The 24301-nt window shown below is 37.5% G+C and overlaps 1 protein-coding gene across 1 annotated transcript in view; it reads right to left on the bottom strand.

The window, feature by feature from the left end:
• DIP2B (disco interacting protein 2 homolog B) overlaps positions 1–24301 on the bottom strand; it is a 209823-nt gene that overhangs the window by 116024 nt on the left and 69498 nt on the right. Inside the window, 1 exon segment of the mRNA XM_020966118.2 lies at positions 3822–3893. Coding sequence (XP_020821777.1) covers positions 3822–3893 — 72 coding nt within the window.

The following is a 24301-nucleotide window of genomic DNA, read 5'->3' as shown; positions in this document are numbered from 1 at the left end:
CTCATTTTAGAGAAGAGGAAACAGGCCCAGAGAAGTGAAATTATTTGTCCAAGGTTGCACAGCTAGTAAGATGAGCGAACAAAATCTCAGGGTACTCTGACTCTGGGAAGTAGTTGGGAAAGACTGAAGGCAAAAGGAAAAAGAGATGGCAGAAGATGAGATGGATAGATAGTGTCACAGAAGCAACGAACATGAGCTTGGGCAGACTTCTGGAGATTGCAGAGAACAAAAGGGTCTGGTGTGCTACAGACCATAGTGTCACAAAGAGTCAGACATAACTGAACAACTGAACAACGACTTCTTAAATCCAGCATCCTTTCTTTCTTCTCAATCTTTTATGGTGTGTAAATGTGATGAATTATGATGAGGATTATGAGGATGCTGAACGCTTATCAGTGTGATGACCAACCAAGATTCCAGAAGACTAATGGTGAAATATACTACCCACATCCTGACAGAAAGGTAAAGAGCTCAGAAAGCACAATAAGACAATTTTTTGGGGGAGGGACAAGGTCAGGGTAGACATTAGTTCTGATAAACTCCCAAAAATAAGGTTCTGAAGATACGCAAATAAACCTGGTAGAGAAATGATGCTGTCTGAAGAGATTGCTATGGATACAAAGGTAAAACATCTAACAACTCACATTTTAAAATGACATATATCGAAGATGGAAGAATGAGCAGAGGATGAACACAAAACCACAGTACAGTACCATAACAGTATCAGTAATGCTCAAGCTCAGAAAGAACTGAATTTAAGCAGGAATAATGATAATAAAAAGGATTTTTAAAAGCTATACTGGGGAAAGACAGAACAAATAAAAAGAAGGGATAAGACCACTGACAAGGTTAAATAGTAATGATAGCTAACTACAAAGAAAAAGGCATAGGTGCTGAATTTGTATATTGTTTCCATATCCTTTGCCCAGGGCAATGATATTTGGACTGCAAAGGACAAAACACACATGGATTTTAGGGAAGTCAATACCCAAGAAAAGCAAGGAACTAGTAAAAGGGAGCACCAAGTTGTCTTCGATGAGTTTAAATCACCTTGTCCAGATTAGCAGGTACTAAAAGAACTAGTGAACAGAACTGCTGAAATGCTAAGCTTTCTAGGAAATCTGGCAGAGGATTTCGGAGGCACCACAGAATACATGGAGGGTTAATGTCCTAATTTGAAACTCAGTTATTAATTTCCCTTATTATCGGTAATTTGGAGTATTCTTTCTAATAGTCTGTCTATTATTACTTTTTAACATTTTTCTCAATGATGTGGACTTGGATAAAAGCATTAATTGCTTTCTTATCAAATCCGCACATGAGAAAAGGCTAGGAACGATCATTAACACAATGGATTGCAGTTCAAAAAAAGATCCTGAATGGTTGGAGTGTTAAGACAAATTAAATAACATGCATATAACAGAATACAAATTGTACCTCTTTGATCTTGGGGAAAGCAAAGTCAAGGTGACTCAAGACTGCATAGTAACCAAAAAAGTTAATGTTTATTTTAAGGCTCTATTAAGAGAAGCAGTGTCCTGCTCCATTCAGACAACATACAGAATACAGTGACAGTCTGGGATGCCACATTTTAGGAAGGATATTGATAAGTGGGAAAGAGTCTAGAAAAGGGCAACCAGGAAGGAAGGGTCTTAAGATCCTATCATATGAGGAGGGAAGAATAGAGTAGTGAGAGTGGTACTCTGCAGAACAGAAGACTTGGCAAGGGATATGAAATGACTTCAAATACTTGAATGACTGTTACATTTGAAGAAGGATTAGAATTGTCCTTGGCTCCAGAGGGAGAGCAATGGGACAAACAGTAGAGGAGGATTTAGGTAAAATGGATGGGAAAATTTCTTAATAATTATAGCTACTCTAAAGCAGCATCATGATACAGTCATAAAAACAGTGGATTTGGAGTCAGAAGAGCTAAGTTTTAATCCAGACTCTGCCATTTAATTATCCATGTGACCTTGAGCAAGTCACTAAAATTTAGGGACTCTTAAGCTAGAGAAGACTTAAGATGAATTGATGCAAAGTGAAACAAAACTAGAATAACAATATAGCCACTGACCATGACAACAGAAAGAGAAACAGCAGCAAAATAACTGAACCTGTATGCCATGGAAATGTAATGACCAAATTTCCTCCCAAAAGAGAGCTCAGAAAAGGCATCTACCCCTCTTCTGCAGAGCTTAAAGATGTGGGTGTGAAAAGTGGCTAGTTTTGTTGAACTGGTTCCTGTTCCCATTTGCTGTAAGAAATGGCTCTCTGGGAGAAAAGGATAACAAAAGGAAATGCAGATAATGTGAAAAACAAATGATATTAAAAAGTATTTTTTAACATGTGGAATGGGCTGTCCTGGGAGGAACCTTTACTAAAGGAAAGCTAAGGCTAGACAACATTTATTGGTCATGTTGGAAAGGAAATTCTGATCTTCTTATTTACGTGACTGAATGTGTTGACTAAAAGCCAGATGTGATCCAAGGCCTTCAGGGTTCTTTCCACTATCACTAGCCTAAGACAGCAAACAAGTGACTAAGCATACGATGGTGTTGTTAAGTTGTTTCAGTTGTGTCTGACTGCCTGTGACTCTGTCTGAGGTTTTCTTGGCAAAGATACTGGATACATTTCATTTTACAGATGAGGAAACAGGCAAACAGGGTTAAATGACTTGCCCAGGGTCACACAGCTAGAAAGTGTTTCAGGAGGGATTTGAATTCAGGAAGATTAGTCTTCCTGACTTCAGGCCCAGCACTCTATCCACTGTGGCACCTAACTGCCCAAAGCACATGATGGTCAGCACTTAATTATCAAATCATATGCCATTTGTCTATATTTTTCTTCAGATGGTAAATGATCTTAAAGGAAACTTTTGATCATGTATTTGTTCTAACCTTACAAAAGGAAGAGTTTCGTTGCAAAGGTAAAAAAAAATCATACGAATTAGTTTTTACTTCAGTGGATGTTTTGGTTTTAGGTAGAAAATAACTGAGGAAAGATCTAAATGTAGAAGAACACCCTGGAGGAAATGAGCTGACTATTCTCTCCACGTCTACTGAGGACAGACAAGGGTTTTAATTACAAAAATAGAGCAAGAAATTCCTTATGGCAAATCTAATTACCACTGAAAAAAGATTTATTAAGGAAAATCATGGGACTATCTCTTGTTGGATAATTTTTAGAATATATCTGAAGCTAATCTCATTTGGAGACAGCAAAGGCAGAATGCAAGCTCCCTAAGGACAGTAAGTCCCACATCTTACTTGCTGTGAGACCTGGGTAAAGTCACTCAACTGTTTTTGAGCTTCAAGCAACTCTCGTCTATGGTGAAATGACACTTACTGAGAATCCCCAGGGCCTACCATCCAGTACCTAATAAATATCTGATTAATTGAATTGAATGGTTGAGTCCCTTTATAGGTTCCCTATTAGAAAAATAAATAATATAAAAACCTTTTTGTGCATTTATGATTTGCCAATCCTTCTGTTTTAGAAAATATAAATGAAGGTAAGTATGCAAAATCCTATTTTTTTTTCTTTTGTGATTAGGATCCTCCTCTCCCCAAGTCCTTTTGATGGCTCGGTTCTCTATTATACACACATACATATAGACACAGATACATACACACATATGTATGTGTGTCTGAGTCTGTGAGTTCCTGCTTAACATCATTTTAACTCAGTGTTGCTCCATAAATGTTTGGCAGGGAGCAAATGAGAATGAGAACAAATTAAGATAAGGGATTATTCTTTTTTTGTATTAAAACAACAATAACAAAAAAAATCAAAGCCTTTTTCACAAGAGTAATGCCTACCTTGTATCTGTGGGATGTAAGGAGAAAGAAGTTTTGACCTTTTCTTCTCATATCCTTTCTGGGTAATATCTCCTAAAATAGCAAGAAAACAGAAATGTTTGTAGATTATTCTTTTTTTGCTATTTAAAGAAAAAAAGATCTTGATTACAGAGCTTCTGAGAGTCATCCTGGCATCTAAGAAGCCTTAGCACATACAGAAAAGAAATCATGCCATTCCACAAAGGGATTGTGTTATGCATAATTTCCCACAGAGTTAGGTCTGCCCACTGATAAGGAACAGTAGTATTTTCCTAAAACCAAATTCGGCTCACAAATATGCTACGGACGCTACTAGAGATCCCAAAGTCCCTCCACAGCTCTAGTTTTCGTGCTGCTTGGGATATCCCCAAACAGGAGAGCTACTTAAATAAAAAATTCAGGATTAATTAAATGATCACTACCAACTGGTTTGTCAATGTTCACCCATAATGAAATACAATTAAATTGAATTATAATTACGGGTTCTACGTTAGAAAAGCAAAATACCACAAAAAATTAAAACAATATGCCTGTTAATTTAATTAAATAATATAAATGCTCACAACTTTAAAAATGTGAATATATGTGTGTGTGTGTGTGTGTGTGTATTATATATGTGTATGTGTATAGATAGATGTATGTGTATACATACACACACATAACAACCAAGCACCTAAAATCACAAATATATATCTACAAAGCTACCTCTTTTTCATAATGATTTTAACAAGTATTTTTAAATAAGCACAGTTCTGGATACTTATTAGGCACTCAAAAACACTTTTTGACGGAGTGATTTTTAACAATAGAATATTTGTCCCTGTTTCACATGCTGAGTCATTCTTCTGCAAATTGCTATTTTTATAATTTTTTATTGAACATTCACTGGGACATTTTACTCTATGTGAAGAAAGATGTATACAAGCCTACTGAAGAGAAATGATACCAATGACGTGCAGCTGGAGGACAGTCCACACAGCTACTCATGTATCTCAAATGGACACTGAATATGGCAATGATTGAGATTAGAATAAAAGGAGAAAACATTTGGGGTCTCTGTAGCCAGCATTTGCTGCACTTTGGTTCTTAGTTTCTTCCTGAAACAAATATAGAGAATAACAGAAAAACTACCCAAAAAGCACAGATTCTAGGACAATAAACTAGACTGAAGAATACCTTAAAAGTTCCCCCCCTCCATTCATGTTCCTTTTATTGTTTCATTCTTTTCAACGTACTCCTTCACCTGGTTCTCTACCAAGACAGGAAGACGCTAGCTATGATTTAAGTAGACCCTATATGGCTAGTAAACCCTCTCTAACTCTTCCAAATAAATCTACAGCTCATGACAAGTCATAGTCCATCAAGTTAGGCCCAAACTCCTCTGATTGGAATTTAAGGTCTTCCACAAGATCTCCACTGAGTTGTTCCCAAAATTTCCCTAAAAATACTCTGCTTTGGCTAAACAAGGCACTTTTTTTTTCTCATTCTCTAGTTTTCCTAACTCCAAGATTTTTCCTCATGCAAGACTTTTCTCTTAGGATGTTTCCCATTACTATCTCCATGCAATTTTAAGTTGACCTACCTATCAAGCTTGGGATTCCTATCTTCAGGACATCTGTACCTAAATACTTCCTTAAGGGCTAAGGATCATACAACTTTGAGGAAAGATATAGTTCCTACCCTCAGAGAATTTACAGTCTACTATATATGGTTAGTATGTCACACATACATATATATATGTATACATACACACACACACATACATATATATGTATACATACACACACACACACACACATGCATTTCTTTCTTTTGAGGGAGGGAGGCTATTAGGGTTAAGTGACTTACCCAGGGTCACACAGATAGTAAGTGTCTAAGGCCAAATTCGAACTCAGTTCCTTCTGACTCCGGGGTCTGTGCTCTACCCACTCCTATAATTTAAGTAAACCCTATGTGGCTAGTAACCCTTTGCTTACTCTACCAATTTATTACTTCCAAATTAATCTACAGCTCACGCCAAGTCATTTCCTTGCTCCACAACAACTCTAGCCTCTAGTGTTCTCTCTCCTAGTCTACTGATCATGTAGGAGCTTCACGAGGTTTTCTTCTGGACCTCCTGTGCAGGTATGGAGGGATACCTTATTGCTCCCCAGCTCCCCAAAACCTATGGTGACTGCTCAACAGGGTAACTACAGCATGTGCATATCTAGGTGATTCAGAGTAGAGATCTCAAGGTGACAGCCTCTTCCGCTTTGTTTCTTTCCCTAAGCGTGACTATACAGAGAAGCATTTAGATGGCAAAGTGAGTAAAAGCACGGGCCTTAGTGTTGGGAAGACTTGAGTTCAAATCCTGCCTCAGACACTTACAAGCTTTTTGACTTTGGTTTAGTACTTACCTCACACAGGGTTGTTGTGAGAGTTGTGTAGTGTTTTGTAAACCTTAAAGCATTACATAAATGCCAGCTATTATTATTGTTGTTATTATCACAATGACGATGATAATAAACAGTGATCTCAATATGGATGTTTCCAGCTTGGGAGGCAACCTTGTGAGCTCAACATGTGCGGAGTTCTTTAGATCCCTTCTTGGTGCAGGTTACACATCTCCTCGCACCACTTCTATTCTATGAACACTGACAGGAGGAAGAGCCCAAGCCCTGACCTGGATTGCCAGCAGACTTGTGTGGACAGTGAAGGGACAAAGTAAAGGTGAACATCTTAAGTATCACTCACTCCAGAAAATATAGTAAGGAGCCATTGATTACTATATCATTTTAAAGTTTTTGTCAACGCACATTGAGTTTTTTTGTATTTGAGGATTTCTTTTGTGGGGAGGAAATAAACAGCTGCTGAATACTTATCTATAGTACAAGTTAAGTACCTTTCAGGGAGACCCCAGAAATGCTGAAAATCTAAGCTTTAAATGGTTTTCCTCGGAGCTCCAGGGAGGTATGAAATAGAGTCTGACTTTCCTTTTAGGAAGGCAGCCCTTCTCTTCTTCCCCACCACAGTGGTAAAACTAATCTATATGATCTAAAAGGTAGGAAGCCTGATTGGGAGAGGTTAAATGCCTACCCTCTTTGGGTCTAGTGATCCAGTTGTTACACAGGCTATAAATATATTAGGACAGCAGCCAATAACCACTAAGGACATATTCTGCAGCTCCTCTTGGTTGTCCCTCCTCAAGGTCACCAAACAAAATGAAATACCTCACTTCCTCTAAACAAAAAGAAAATAGATGGATTTGGGTTGGTAAATTTCAGCCTTCAAACTATAGAAAATATATCTCTGCACTAGGGAAATAGAAGTTCTTATGGAAAAGGGATTCTTTCTCTTCCACCCTCTCTGGTGTTACTGGAAAAGAAAGGAAAGGAAGAAGCTGACTTATTTGTAAAGATATTCTCTTGCCTGAAGCATCATACTTTTTTTTTTTAATGAAGTCTCTCCTTATAAAGGCAGTGAGATAATCGATTTAAAACCAAAAGATTAAAATTCCATGTATCATTGAAATCTGTGTTGGCTTCATTTTAAAAGTACATATTAAGCTTTAGCTGTACAGCACTCACCTAAACATTAAGAGGCACAAGACAATGTCCTTGCCACAAGGATGCTCCTATTGGTAAAAATAAGACGTAAGTACATGAAAAGAGTAAGTGTCAATGCAAGACACTTTTTTACTATTAACATATTATTATTATTATTATCAGCCCAAAAGAGTAAAACTTCAACAAAGGGTGACGCCAAAAAGAGCTAATGCAACTAAGTTAAAGACAAGCTCTAGAGTGATGAAGTAGGGATTGATTCACTACATGAAGAGCAGGGAAAAGAACTTTTTTTTTTCCCCTGTGAGAGAAACTGGGTGATTCCAGGCTGGGAGTGGAAAAAAAAAATGAGCTCAATACGTATTAATGGAAGTGAGGAATATAACTCAGCATGTCTTTCTAAGTAAAAAGTCAATCTCTGCCAACAACAGCATAATTTCATCTCATCTCTTCAGGAAATGGGGGAAGCAAGAGGAAGAGAAAGGTAGCAAACAGGTTTGAAGATACAAGCTTTTATAAGGGAGTAAAACATCTGTGCAGAGGATGGATGATACATAAATGAGTCTAGCATCGGTATGGATCCTGTAAATTTCATAAGAGTATGTACCTTCACTGTTCCTGCCTATGTCTGAGATATTTCAGCAAAAATAAGAGAACGTGTCCTTATGTCCACTAAAGGAAAATGTTACCTAAAGCAGTGTATGTATATATGCATATGTGTGTGTGTGTGTGTGTGTGTGTGTGTGTGTGTGTGTGTGTGTGTGTATATATATATATATATATATATGTATCAACCTATCTAAAAACCAAGACTTTAGATCAATGCCTCAACTTAAAGCTATGCTTCCATTAATATGAGACTAATAAATGGTTCAAGCAAATTCATACAGTAATGCTTCAGCCTAAATGCCACTTTTTTTTGAAAAAAGTACAAAATACCAGGCAATGTTAACATATAATTCAATATCTAATAACTTAGAAAATTTAGTAACTGACAAATCCTCCCAAACTACGTACATTTATAAATTTCAAACCAGGATTTTGAACTTCACCTCATATCCTAGGACTATTCCAAGAAGGAAACACTTTCTGGCTTGACGCAACAGTCAACACATGCTATTGTTAACATGTAAACACTAAAGGTAAAATCATTCCTACAGTTGGTGCTCGCCACTCTTTTTATGCGTGCTGGAATCTCTTTTTGGCTTATAATTACTATCAATTTCATTTGACTAAAGAAGGACAAGTTTCTGAATAACAGTTTTAAAGAAGTGTATAGTAAAAAAAAAAAAAGAAGAAGAAGAAGCGTATAGTACAGAGGCAGCACTGAATGACAGAAAGTATAAAGGGTCTGGGTTGAAGTCTTAGACTTCTTTTAATACCCTGTAACTTTGGACAAGTCAGTTAACCTCTCTGTGCCTCAGCTTCCTAGAGTGTAAAACTGGGGGACTGACCTAGATGATTTTGAGATTCCTTTCATAGATTGGGATTTTAGATTTGATCTTTACTCTTCATTTTAAAGATAAGGAAACAGATTGAAGAAAGCAAAATAATTTGCCCAAGGTCAACAATGTTTGCCCAAGCACAGTACTTTGTAAGCAAGTTTTGTGTACTGAATTTTATATTTGGCATTATAGTAATTTGTGCATGCATTGTATACCCCCTTATTGAAAGCAGAGATTATAGGAATTTGCATCAATACATCATACCTAGAACAATGCTCCTGGAGTAATAAGTATAACTGGCTATTGAACGTTAAGCCTGTTAGACATACGTGCCATACAGTTAGTGACTGTTAACTAACACTGTCCCTATAATCACCATCAGGCGTTTTGAAATATTTAGGAGACTTACATATCTATTAGCATATGTCCACCTACACAATGCAATGCATTGTCAAGTTAAAAATTACTTCCCTGAAGATTAATAATATGTTAAGTATATTTGATTTCTTCAGAGTAATAAACCTCATCTGGTCTTGTTGTTATTCCTGACTTCATCATCTCATTGGGGCCACTTTCACCACCACATAGCACATCAAATAACTAAGGTGTAGAATACAAATGTGATGTTTTTATTAACAACAATGAAAGTAGATTTCAGAAAAACCTGAAAACCTGATCCATTTTTTGGTCCATTTGTTTTCCTTCTGTTTTCTTTTCCAAGTAATCTTGAAATGATGTGACTTACCTGGGCCTAAAACCATGTTTTTCTGCATTTTCATCTGAATATTCCGCTATTTTAATTTTTTTTATGTTTTCTTTTTCTTTTCACCATTCTGCTATTTTGTGAGGTAATACTATTCCTAATTTTTCATTATTCTCCATAATATTTTGCAAATGAGTTCTTATATTCTAAACCTCTGCTGCCCTTACCTGTCTGTTTGGCAAAGAGATCAAGGGTTTGCCGGGTAAGGTGTATTCTGGGATCTTTTCCTTGTTATGTAGATTGTTTAACAATGTTGAATTTTATGTAGGAAATTTCAATAATCAGAATCAACATCTTTTCCTTTATTCACTTTCTCTTTTTCCACAGCAACACCTTTTTTTTTTTAGTAAGTCAGACTAGACCTGTTATAATTCCACTATATCTGTGTTTTTCATTAGCCTGTCTTCTAGTTTAGTGTGGGTTTTGACTTTTGTTCTAACTAGTTTATGGTCTCATTGCACTAATTCTGAAATGACTCACACATCAGTAACTAGTCATTTCCTATTTGTTAAGATAAAGACAATTACATGATAACTGGTACTTGTCATGTTTAGTACCTTCTTATTTTCTTCTTGAAGTACTGATAACATATTAGTATGTGATTTCTGTGAAGTCTACAAAAAGCAGTACCCACACAGGCATCCTACTCTAATGTCTCACCTTAGTATAGGGATAATCATGGGTTCTCCAAAGCCAGACCAGCAGGGTTGTAACTTCTGTTCTTTTGTCAAGTTGTTAAAGCTTGGAGTACAATGCAAGCGAAGAAAATAAAGGGGAGGGGCAACAGGGAAAGTCTTTTGTAGAAAGTGGTATTTGGGCTGTATCCTGAAGGAAATGAGAGATTCCATGAGGCAGAGGTGAAAAAAGAATGTAGTACAATGGCACAGGTATAGGAGACTGAGCAACAACAAGAAGAAGGCCAGTTTGGCTGGACCAAAAATGTGGAAGGGGAGCAATGTAGACAGAGTCTGAAAAAATAGGTTGGTTTTAGGTTGTGAAAGTCAAAAAGAAGAGTGTATATTTGATCCTAGAGTTACTGGAGCTTAATAAGTGATATTATCACCCAGATCTTCACTTAAGGAAAATCAGTTTCATATTTGAACAAAAGATAAGAGTGGAAATGGGAGAGACTTGCAGAAATGGCAATTAGAAGGCTATTGCAAGAGGCTAGGTGAGAGGTGATGAGGGCTTCAACCAAGGTGGTGGCAGTGTAAATAGTGAGAAAGTTGAATGTGAGAGGTATGGAAGTAGAAACAAGATTTGCCAACTGGATGCATACAAAACATATTCACTGATAACTGGCAGATTCAAGGAGAATGGTGAAAAATAGGTTGGAAAACATAGTTTGGGAGTAAGGAAGGGAAATCGATGACTTATAAGTCATGAGGCTATAAAGATGAAATAAGACACACATAGTCCTTGCCATCAAGAAGATTACAGTCGATTACAGTCCAATAAGGAAACAAAACACATACACAAATAACTATAGTACAAGTTAGAATATGGTATCTATGTTAACAAGATATGATAAAACAATAAGTTCTGAAAGATTAAAATACAGACAGGTTATTTCCAGATGTAGTGATCAAGAGAGGCATCACAGAGATAAAACTTGAGGTCAGCTGTCCCAGGTGATCTTTTTTTCATTAGCCAGTGCTTTATTTTGACTGCTTTGACCAACCTCAAAGTTTGAGGTGCTACTAAGGTATGAATTTCTACCTATAACAATACTAAGTTACACTAAGTATTATTACTAGTATCAGTGTTGTTATTTTTTATTACTTAGTATCTAGACTGCTGGTGTAACCCTCACTTTGGGAAATTCCTTTCCTGAGTAAAAGAAATATCTATGGTTTGTTGCACTCCTTTTTCTGACTGCACATTAGGAGTTAATCATTTTTTAAGAACTCACTATTTAACAAAAACTGCTGGGAAAACTGGAAAAAAGTATGGCAGAAACTAGGCATAGACCAACATCTTACACTCTATACCAAGAGGAAGTCAAAATGAGGGATTTAGATATAAAGACTGACACTTTAAGCAAACTAGGAGAGCAAGGAATAGTTTACCTGTCAGATTTATGGAGAACAGAAGAATTCATGACCAAATAACAGACAGAGAACACTATGAAATGCAAAATGGATGACTTTGACTACATTAAATTGGAAATTTTTTGCACAAAGCCAATGCAACCAAGATTAGAAGGGAAGCAGAAAGTTTGGAAACAACTTTTATAGCCAATGTCTCTGATAAAGGCCTCATTTCTAAAATATACAGAGAATTAAGACAAATTTATAAGAATACAAGTCATTCCCCAACTGATAAATGGTCAAAGGATATAAATATGCAGTTTTCAGAGGAAGAAATTAAAGCTGTCTATAGTCATATGAAAAAATGCTCTAAATTACTATTGATTAGAGAAATGTAAATCAAAACGACTCCGAGGTACCACATTATACCTATCAGATTGGTTAACATGATAGAACAGGAAAATGATAAATATTGGAAAAAATGTGAGAAAATTGGAAAATTAATGCATTGTTGGTGGAGTTGTGAACTGATACAAACATTCTGGAGAGCAATTTGGATCTATGCCCAAAGGGCTAAAAGAACTGTGCACACCCTTTGACCCAGCAATACCACTTCTAGGGCTGTATCCCAAACAAATCATAAAAAACAGGAAAAGAATTCACATGTACAAAACTATTTGTGGCAGCTCTTTTTGTGGTGGCCAAGAATTGGAAATTGAGAGGATGCCCATCAATTGAGGAATGGCTGAGCAAGTTGTGGTATATGAATATAATGGAATACAATTGTGTCATAAGAAGTGAAGTAGGCAGACTTCAGAAAAACCTGGGAAAACTTACATGAAGAGATGATGAATGAAATGAGCAGAACCAGGAGATCACTGTACACAGTAACAGCCACATTGTGTGATGACTGACTTTTATAGATTTAGTTTTTCTCAGCAATGCAAGCATCTAAACCAACTCCAAAAGACTCATGAAGGAAAATGCTAACCATATCCAGAGAAAGAACTATGAAGTCTGAATGCAGATGGAAGCATACTATTTGCTCTTCTTTTCTTTGGTTTTATTTCTTCTTCCTCGTGGTTCCTCCCACTAGTTTTAATTCTTCTTTATATCATGATTAATGTGAAAATATGCTTAATATGAATGTATAAGCAGAGCCTATATCAGATTGTACATCGTCTTGGGGTGAGGGAGAGAGAGAAAATTTTAAACTCAAAAGCTTATGGAAGTGAATGTTGAAAACTAAAAATAAATTATATAAAAAAGGTAAAAGCTGAAACAAAAAAAAAAGTTAATCATTTTGTTTGAAGCGTAACCTCTTGCAATCTCATAAATTTGCCTGTCAAGTGCTACAGTGTTTTTTCCCCCTTTTCTTCTAAATTCTGTAAGAAGTTCTCCTTCTCCCAAGTCTAAGATAACAGCAGCTATTGTAAAGGTTTCTCCGGATATTTATTAGCATCCAAACTGAAGAGACCATCCATCCTGAGACACCTGCTACCTTGAAATGTCTATTATTTTTAGGGTAGTTATGAGAAGCAGTTCATGATAGTTCCCCTCCACCCCACCCTTGGCAAAAAGTACCTATGTCTAAGGCAAATAAGAGTTTCTAATATGTCCCAAAGCCAATTTGTTCCAAAGACCAACCATAAGTTCAGAAAAGGCTATCCAAAAGCTAGATATGCATATCCAGGACAATCAGGACTCAAATATTTAAGACTATCTCAACAGTGGAGTCCATACAGATAAAGTATGATATCAGAAGTGGAGCACCTTCTCTATACTATATAAACAAGAGCAATTCAAACACAAATTATATCTCTGCTGAACAGTGGTCTTTTGATTCTTATGGATATTGGTGCTTATATCTATATAGAGAAAGCTGTGGGAGGAACATATATAGGTCCAAAGGAGCACACTCCTCAAACTGGAAGCATCTGTCAAAGTGGCCTTGATAGTATTCTTGTGCTCACTCTTAGGATTTGGCTTGCTGTAATTCATTTCGTACACTGATTCCTATTCTTCGATAAACCCAAATGGAATGAATATGTATGGGTTGTGTGTTGAATATTACTTTCAGCTTTTAGTGGTGCAAGGGTAATGTTTTTCATGTGATAAACTACGATAGGATGATGGTTTGGGATGTGGGAGGGACAAGGAAAGGGTCTGGGTTATTTTTTAAGGACTCTTACAAAGGTCCAATTATGATGCCACTTCACTACTCAATAAACGCCAGTGGCTCCCTACTACCTCTAGGATCAAATGTAAAATCTTCTGGGTGTCTTTTAAAGTCTTTCATAACCTCGTTCCCTCCTACCTTTCCAGGCTTCTTAAACCTTACTAGCCTCCATGTACTCTACGTTCCAGTGACACTGGCCTTCTTCAAACAAGATACTTTATTTCCAATTCCACAAATTTCCACTGACTGGGAATGTTCTCCCTCCTCACCTCTGCCTTCTGGATTCCTGGGTTTCCTTCAAGTCTCAGCTCAAATCCCATCTTCTGCATAAGCCTTTCTCTTAAAGCTAATACCTTCTCCCTGGGATTGTCTCCAATTAATCCTGTATATATCTTGTTTGTACATAACATTTGTATTCTGTCTAATAAATGTTCGGTTGATTTAAGGAAATAAGGAACTTCAATACAGACAGTTTTGAGGGAGTGACTGAAGATAAGAAAGGGATGCTCAAAGAATGGAGTTTCTTGAGGAGACTAAAGAGAATGGAGTCAAGGTACAGGTAGCTGGTTTGGCTTTGGCTATGATGAGATCCACCCTCATCCTTTGAGACTTGAGGAAAAGAGAAAAAGGGGGAAAAAAGAGGGAGATTCTGAAGCATGAAAAACGGGACATAATGTGGCTCATAAAATATAGTCTCAATCTTCTTAATAAGAGGCAATTTCATCTCCCAAGGAATTGGGGAAATGGGAATAGTAGCGAAGGTTTGAGAGGGTAGGTTTAAAACTACCACTCTGGAAATGTATTATAGATACAGTAAAAAGTGAATAAAGAGTTTCGTGTACCACCTAGGACTCAACAGTTTGGTGACTCCATCCCATCAGCATTTTGTTTCTGGGGAAAGTTATAAGGATGGTGAATGATAAGGTTTATCCATGTAGGAACACTAAAAGTGAATTAATTCAAAGTTAAGAGGAAAAAATGTGTATCATCTAAATTGCTGATCATATGGTAAAAATTAAAAAGGGAAAAAGTGAAGCCAGAACTAAGTTGGCAAAGACAGGAGGTTGTGATCAGAGAGGGACATTTTAGTATTCAAAATCTTGGAGGTGATGTTCTACTTGATATTACAGTTATCTGTGTGTTAGTTTTACTACCTTTAATAAAATGTAAGTTGCTTAAGGGGAAGGATCAGTTCTTAATGCTGTATAATACCCTCCTTGGGATACATTCCTCAATTTGTACTCATGAGTTGCAGATTCCAGACAGCAATTACTTATTCTTGAGTTTTGGGGTGGGTACCCACTTCTAATGTTATAGCTCATTAGCCCTTGGTGGTGCAGTTCTGACAGTCAGTAGACACAATTTGTCATCTAAGTAAATGCCTTTCTAAGAGCTTATTAATAATAGTAGGAACAAAATAGTCTTTCTAAATTGGAACAAACTCTCCCACCAATGCACACTGTGTCCATAGGAAGAGCATTAGCACAGCAATGGCTGTGAGGTACAACTAACAACTTCAGTACTGCAGAGACAGGAAGCCCTTGCTCCCTTGGGTAGCATGATCCTGAAGCTCCCTGGGACTGCAGCATCTCTGCTCTGTGGGTTCTAAGGTCTGTTCCTTTCCATAACCAACTATCTTCATTGCTACCTGGGGTTCCATTTCTTGAAGCTGCATTTAGCCTCAAACATCTTCTATCAATATCGTATGCAGCTTGTGGTCTTTGCTCTGTACTAAATAAAGTGTTTCCTATGAGTCAAGTAGCTGGGGGGAGGAGAGAGGAAGGGACAGGGAACAACTCTGTCTCAAGGATCTGGTTCTTGTTCAACCTTTGGCTCCTAGCTTAGAACTGAGCTATGTCCTCAGAGGTTAGGCATTTAAAGAAGGAAAACAACCATTTATTCAGCACCCAATGTTTCAGGTACTACGCTAAGTGTTTTACAAATGTTACTTTATTTCAACCTCATGACAACCCTACAAGGTTATGATTATTTCCATTTTACAGTTGAGGAAACTGAGGCAGAGAGAGGTTATATGATTTAACCAGGGTCAAAAAGCTAGTGTCTGAGGCTGCACTTGAACTCAGGTCTTCCTGACTGCAGACCTTCTCCTTAAATCCCTACTCCTTATGGTGCCCATAATTTTGTTCCCTTTAATTTCATAAAAGGAAGGGGTAATAAAGGGATCAATGGGTGTGGCTACCTCCTTAGAGTTAGCTTAATACTTCATTAACATTCTGTGATTGCATTTGGGACTTTCTGGCTAGTGGTGTGGTCAAATATTAGTTCCCCTATAACTGCATCACTATACCCAGGAAAGTGTTTTCAACTTAGCAGACATTTAAAATATTCCCCCCCACACCCCCTTAAATCTTAGATTTGTAATGATCCACTAATGGTTACAGCTAAAAGTTTACCTAGTTCAGTGGATAATTTAGTATTTCACTCTGGGCCAGACAAGTTTAAACAAATCGAGGGCTGGAAAGACAACTTCTTAAAGAAGTTAGATGCCATTCAGTACAAATCTTTAAAAGTCTGACTCATATGAAAAAGTATTTATCCATCTAGTAAAATAATGCTCGCAAATCAGCAATTTAATTATATACATGAATAGAATTATGCTTTGTTTGAAGTAGGAAAAAATTCAGTAATATTTAAATAAGCTTTCCTTTAGATGGGTTATTTAGAAGATTCTGGGATGGGATATGGTAGAAGTTATATGATACGATTTAAACTGAGGATTCCTAGTCAGATGGACAAAACTGAAACAATTAGACAAATTGTTAAATACAATTACTACTACAAATACTTAAAACAGTATTTAAAAAGTTATATTAATTAAGTATAAAGCATTGAGATTATAAATGTACCCAACCTTTTTTGGAGGTCATCAAAAAAAGGGCATGGATATGGAGCAAGGAAAAAGAATTGTCTAGTTTTAGACTTTATTTGAGGGTGAAATACTTCAATGCTATTGTTAGATAATGACCCTGAAGTCAATTTGTGGAGAGAAAGAAAAAAAAGCCAGGCAAGGAAATGAAAGACGGGAGAAGGAACAACATAAGAAGAGACCTGTCAAAGTAGTGAGGAACAGGAGTACTAAAAAAACACACCACAGCATCCAAGTTGGAGCTTAACTGCTGAATTCTACCAGCACAAGCTGAGCCTAGCAACCCACTCTGATAGACTTAAGGTCATGCAAGATGCAGAATTAGTGGTAGTGATGAAGCTCTCCTACATTAACTATCCCTTGGGCTTTCCTAGAGTAGGGACCCTCACACCAACCTAGTTATTCCCTTGTTTTATCTGTGTTCCCTAATGGAGAACTGGATGGAGGGGGAGGTCATCATGCTGCTCATGACTCCACTAGCCTATAACAAAATGCCATAGCCACTTTAAATAAAAAAAAGACACTTTACATGGTTTCAAATATTTCCCCAGAATAGGTGTTTCTGGATGGCCATTCAAATCTGCACCAGTTAGACTACTTGAATGTTATTACTGAGACTGGGAAACTGAGAGGTGCCAAAATCTGGGAAGGGAGAATATTTAAAGTACTAGAGCAAGCCTCTCTAAACCACTTCTCCACCTTCTAGCAGCCTTATTCTCAGATGCCACCAACTCTACCCTTTTGGCCTCTTCTTCCAATTGGTGAGTTCTTCTCTGAACTTCCACTTGAACCTCCACCCAACATGTACCCTTCAAAGGGAGATTAGCCCCATGACTATTCCACACTCCTCAGTCTATATTGCACCTTTTTCCTTTCCACACTGCCCCTCCTTTTCAGTTCCCTTTTGTTATCTTCCCCTACTAGATTGTAAGCTTCTTGAGGGCAAGAACTATAACATTTGACTTTTTATGCCTAAATGTGAGCAATGTCGTTGCATATGTACTTAATAAAAGACCACTGGATTGGATAACACTGTTACTGAATTCAACTGAAATCCCACAAAGTTGAAAAAGACCTCAGAAGTGATTCAGTTCAATCCATAACAGGCCTTACAAAATGCTAGACAAATGGTCACCTCACCTTTGCTTATAGTTCTCAAATGAAGAGCAAACCCATTACCTGAGACTTTGTCAAATGCTTTTCTAAAATCTTGGTAACTATAACTATAGCAATGGTAACCACATATTTGATGGTAAGCTCCATGAGGGCAGGAATTATATCTTGTCTAAATTTTGTATCTCTCTCCTTAGAGCTTAGCACAGTGTTCAGTACTAAGTGGGCACTTAAGTGATTGCTAAATTTCAATTCCCTTATATATCTTGTAGATCCACAGACAAGCCAGGAAGAGCCACTCCCTGAACATTATGGGGCTGAAAAGAACAATAGGGAGTGACTGTGTAATCCTGGCCTGAATAAAGAGATGGTTTCTAATCATAAGATGCAAATTTTATGGTAAACCCTCCAGACTTCCCCACCCTTCTGGTGGCCTACCACAATCACTATAGCACTAGGAATTATCTACTATGAGGAAAGCATGGGTGATAAATATAAATAAAAAGTCCTTGACTTCAAACAGCTTACTTTCTACTACTTATCTATACTATATACATATACATATATCTATACTATATACATAGATAAGTAAATACAGGATAATCTGAGAAGAGAATAAGCATTAACACCAGCTAGTATCAAAAAATAGTTTTTTAACGTCCAATCAAATCCTGGTAAATGTTGTCTATAGACTTCCAGGTCACTTTCTTTCAATGAGTTCAGTACCTGGCTCATAATTATTTTCTCCTCCCCAGTCCCTTCCTTCAGACTATGGGACTTAACATAAATACTGACTCTCTCTCAAACACCTTAATTATTCAGTTCTTCAACCTATACACTTCCCATGATCTACTCCTCCCCCTACCTTAGCTACACACAAAAATGGTCATGCTCTTGATTTTGTCATCACCACCAAATGGACCACCTCCATATTCAACAATTCTAAAATCCCCTTATTTTATCCTTATCTATTGGCTTTCCACCTATCCCACTTCCTTCTCTTACCAAACCCTATTCTTTATCCATACTGTGACTTCCAATCCTTCAACCCCTCTCCTAGGCCATGACTATCTTGACCCCTTGGTGAACAAGTTAAACTCTGTTTTCCCGAATCCCTAGCACCTCGTTATATTGCCAATTGCACTCTGGTGGAGAAAAACCACACATTTGTAATGGGGTCCACTACAAATTTATGTTATACAACCTTAACTGAGTCTTAACTTCTACTAAGCAATCCTTCTACACCTCTCTTATCAACTCACTATCCCACTATCTTTGGCTCTTCTAAAACTTTTCATCTCTCCTCAAACTTCTGATGGCTCCTCTTCCCTCCACTTTTTCAGTTGAGAACTCTGCCTCATATTTGACGGAGAAAATTGAGGCCATTTGTCATGAGCTCCCTTTTCTCCTCTCATATTACTCAGATGCTGTCTGGTACTATCTCCTCCTTCATCCCTTTCTCATATGAAAAGATGGCGTTACTCCTTACCAAGGCTAACCCCTTACCTACACAAGTGATCCTATTCCACCCTTCTCCAAAAGACTGTACCCCTATCAACCTCACTCTTATCATTTATCCTTAGTCTCTCCTTGTCTACTTGCTCATTCCCTACTGCCTACAAACATGTCCATGACCCCCTCATCCTCAAAAAACCCTCACTTTATCCTTCTATCCTCACTAATCCTTTGTGGCTAAACTCTGGGAGAAGGTTGTCTACAAAAGATAACTTTACTTTCTCATCTCTCACTCCCTTGTTAACCCCTCAAAATTTCACTGAAACTGCTCTCTCCAAAGTTACCAATTATCTCTTAAAGGCCAAATTCAAAGGCCTTTTCTCAATCTTCATTCTATGCAGCTTTTGACACAATCATTATCTTCTCCTTGATATTCTCTTCTCTCTAGGTTTTCAGAAAACCATTCTCTCCTGATTTTCCTATCTAGCTACCAGACTGCTCCCTCTCTGCCTCCTTTGCTGGATCTCATCCAGGTCACATCCTCTAACCATAGGTGTCCCACAGGGCTCTCTGTACTGGGCCTTTTCTCGTCTCCTTTTCTACTACTTTACTTGGTGATATTATCAGCTCCCAGGGATTTAATTATCATCTCTATGCTGATTTTCTCAAATCTGCCTATCCTGTTCTAACATCTGTCCTGACTTCCAATTTCACTACAACTGCCTTTCAGACATCTCACACTGGACATCTAGTAGACATCCAGTCTACTCAGTATGTCTAAAACTAAACTTAGCTTTCCCCCTAAACTCTCCCCATATCCAAACTTCCCTATTATTATCTAGGGCACCTGCATTCTACCACTCCCTTAGATTTACAACCTAGGTGCCATCCTCTACTCTTTCACCCTCTACATCCAATCTGTTGCCAACGGCCTGTTGATTTCACCTTTGCAACATTTCTCACACATGCCCCCTTCTCTCCTCTGCCATCACTCTAGTACAGGTCTTCATCACCCCACATCTGGATTATTACAGTAGCCTGTTCATGGATTGTCCTGTCTTAAGTCTCTCCTCACTCCAATTCAGCCACTAAAATGCAGGTCCAACTACGTCATCTCCAAACTTAAATTCCACTGGCTCCCTGTGATTTCCAGAATCAAATTTAAAATCCTCGGTTTGGCATTCTAAGCCTTTCATAACCTAGTCCCCAGTCTCTCCAGCACCGCCTTTCCAGTCTGCTTACATATTATGCCTTTCCCCCTATGTACTCTTTGATCCACTGACATGGCCTCCTTGTTCCATGAACAATACACTCAATGCTTTTTTCTCTGGCTATCCCCCAGGCCTAGAATGTTCTCCCTCCTCATCTCTGCCTCCTGGATTCCTTAAAGTCCCAACTAAAATCTCATTTTTTAACAAAAAGTCTTCCACAACCCCTCTTAATTCCAGTGCCTTTCCCCTGTTAATTACTTTATATTTCTTATTTATATGTCTTATTCATACATATTTGCCTGTTGTTTCCCCCTGTTAAGCTGTGAGCTCCTTGAGAGCAGGGACTGTCATTAACCTAGTGTTTAGCACAGTGCCTTGCATGCAGTAAGAATTTAATAATAAATAAATGCTTACTGAGTGACTGACTGATTATGCAGGAATAGATTTTACTACTGGTATATCATAACTGTGTAGCAAAACAGAGGATAGGTGGTGCAGTGGATAGAGCATGGGCCCTGAAGTCAGGAGCACCTGAATTCAAATCTGGCTCAGAGCAAACACTTGACACTTACTAGCTGTGTGACCCTGGGCAAGTCACTTAACCCCAATTGCCTTTAAAAAAAAAAAAAGAGGATGAACCCTTATAAGCCCTACGTCCTGAAAACTTCAGAAAAAAACATCTTAGGTTTGTGATACTATTTGAATACAAATTTGAAGCATATCAAATTGTATTAAAAAACCAAACAAATTGAATGTCATTTCTAGTGCTTTCAAAGATATTCTATGACAAATGTAAGAAATGTATCTGGAACATATAAATAAGAAAAAGGAAAAACGACCTCTTCAATCAGTCCTCCCTTCCTATTTATACACAAGTAGACCTTTAACTACCAGGACAAGTTCATATTTTATCCTATAAGCTATAATGAGTCACTCAGTGACACAGTTGGACTTGTGTATAAGAATATTAATTTCATGGCCATGTGGAATAATGGATTAGAGAAAGTAAAGTCTCAAGCAGGGAGACCTTTTTAGGGTATTTAAAAGTTACCTAATACTTTACATGCATTATTGCATTTGAGTATCACAAGTGAATGAAATAGGTACTAAAACTATTAACAATCATCTCCATTTACTTTTTAAGATAAGCTAAGGCAATTTAGATATCTCTCACTATAGATTTTCTTGTCATGGACATTGTTTATTTTGCTAAAAGGCAGTAGGTACTAGCAATTACAATTTTTTTTAAAACAGTTTTTTAAATTGAGTCCTGTCTATGAGATTGTTTCAGGAAGGCTGATTTGTGACTAAGTTTAACTATTAAAATGATCCAAAAGGAGAACACTAATATTATAGCTTCTTATCTACACATTTGTCCCTTCCAACTTACAAGGCAGCTAGGTGGTGCAGTGAATAGAACACTGATGTGGACTCTGAAAGACCTGAATTCAAATCTAGCCTGACATTTACTAGCTGGGCAAAGCACTTAACCGGTTTGCTTCTGTTTCTTCATCTGTAAAATGGGGATAATATAACAGCATGATTTTTGTAAGGATCAAATGAGATAATATTTGTAAAGTGCTTAGCACAGAGCCTGTTACATAGTAGGCACTATACAATTTCTAGCTATTACCCCTCTGGAGAAGAGTTCTGTTCGTAGAACTGGCTTAATAAGTCTGTTCTCAGCCCCTGTTTTATTTCGAATGACCATGAAATTGTTCCTTACTCTTGGGGTATGAATCAGTTTCAGTTCTGTCCTGAAGGCAAAATCTTAAGGTGAAGTTTGAATGTGAAAATTCTGAAGGTCCAGGTATCATTACCGGCCTTACAGCTCCTTGAGGTTATGTATTTTTTTAATTGAACTTTCTGCCTCTCATGGTGCCTTAACACTGGAAAGACAAAAAGTAGGCACTTGAATATTTTTCAAAATGAATGGAAATCTGACATCCTCTCCAAGACAGCGTACTGCAAAGATTGCCTCCCAGTAGACTTTTTGGTTGGTTGTTGTCCTTTGTTCTTCAAGAGGAAGAAAATGACGTCATCATCTTGGAGTACAGTGTATCTGCTGTGGCTGCTCAGACCAACAGGAGCTCGGAAGGCTCCGCCACAAGTCATGCACAAATTGTCCATATGAACATTTGGAGTGGAGATGCTTCTGAGAAATCTGCCTATCTCAAATTTCTTCTGAGCTACTGAAATTACGCTTTGCTCACAGAGCACAGCACTTTCTTCGATGTTGGCATACCAAGCTGGGTGGTTCTTAAGTGCCTACTATGTGCAGGCACCGTGCAGTCCCTGCCCTCAAGGAGTTTACAATTTAATGGGGGAAGACAACACAAAAGAAAGCTAAAAAAGGAAATAGGTTACCAGCATAAACATGATGGAAAAGTCAAAGAAGTCCAAAATGAGTCCAGCTGGTTGGGAAACGGGAAATCTGTCCTGTGCCTCCTCCTTAAATGAAGATTTATGAAGTTAAATAAAATGAAGATAAATGAAGTTCATGGCTTTGCCCTCCAATCAGAGGAGCAGAGGATACTAATGAAGTATCAGTACCAAAGTTGACCGGATCTTGCAGGATGACAAGATTTCCTAGTGATCAGGTTCCTGGCCTGGCTCATGACAGGGAAGTCAAAGAAGTTCAAAATGACCATTTTTTAAAAAATGCTCATATGTAGTCTATATGTAATAAGTGAGAGCCAGAAATATCTGAGGGTTCAAGCCCTTATAAGCTCCAATTTGGACTACTACAATAGTCTCCTAATAGGTCTCACTTTCTAAAAAAAGTCAGATATAGATGTTTTTGGTTATATTCCATTTCTTTTTCTTTTAATTTTTATTAATTTATTTTAATTTCTCAACAATCACTTCAATAAGCTTTTGAGTTTAAAATTTTTCTTCCCTTCCATCCCCAAGACAGAGCGCAATCTGATATAGGCTTCACATATACATTCCGATTAAACATATTTTCACATTGGTCATGTTGTAAAGAAGAATTAAAACCAATAGGAGAAATCACAAGAAAGAGGAAACAAAACAGAAGGAAAAAAAAAATAACAAATAATATACTTCGATCTGCATTCAAACTCCATAGTTCTTTCTCTGGATGTGGATAACATTTTCCATCTTAAGACTTTTAGAGATGTCTTAGATCCTTGCATTGCTGAGAAGAGCTAAGTCTATCAAAGTCAGTCATCACACAACATGGCTATTACACAACGTACAACGTTCTCCTGGTTCTGCTCACTTCACTCAGCATCAGACCATACAAGTCTTTCCAGGTTTTTCTGAAGTCCACCTGCTCACCATTTCTTACAGCACAACAGTATTCCATCACATTAATATACTACAACTCGTTCAGCCATTCCCCAATCAATGGGCATCCCTTCAATTTCCAATTCTTTGCCACCACAAAAAGAGCTGTTATAAATATATTTGTACATGTGGGTCCTTTTCCCATTTTTATGATCTCTTTGGGATATAGCCCTAGAAGTGCTATTGCTGGGACAAAGGGTATGCACATTTTTATAGCCCTTTGGGCATAGTTCTATACTCCATTTCTCTCAGGATAGTAAGAAATAAAATAACTAAGCAGGTGGTTAAACTTTTTAATTCAATTTTTAATTAAGCAAATAGAAAAAACCATGCCCCTCAATATAGTCTCATCAAAGAATAAAATGTTAAATGTTAGTAATACTCTTAGTAAAGAGATTCCCTGGGGAAGAGTGTGGAAGCCACAGAAAGGCTCAAGAATAATCCTGTAGCTTTTATAAAATTTAATAGAAAGCTGTCAGTAGTGCTTTAGTACCACAGTAACTGGTATCCCTAACAGGCACTAGA

This window comes from Phascolarctos cinereus, unplaced genomic scaffold, assembly GCF_003287225.1.
Source record: "Phascolarctos cinereus isolate Bilbo 61053 unplaced genomic scaffold, phaCin_HiC Scaffold_1;HRSCAF=81, whole genome shotgun sequence".
Lineage (NCBI taxonomy): Eukaryota > Metazoa > Chordata > Mammalia > Diprotodontia > Phascolarctidae > Phascolarctos > Phascolarctos cinereus.
The sequence above is the reverse complement of the archived record's forward strand: the minus strand, read 5'-3'. Positions and strand labels throughout refer to the sequence as shown.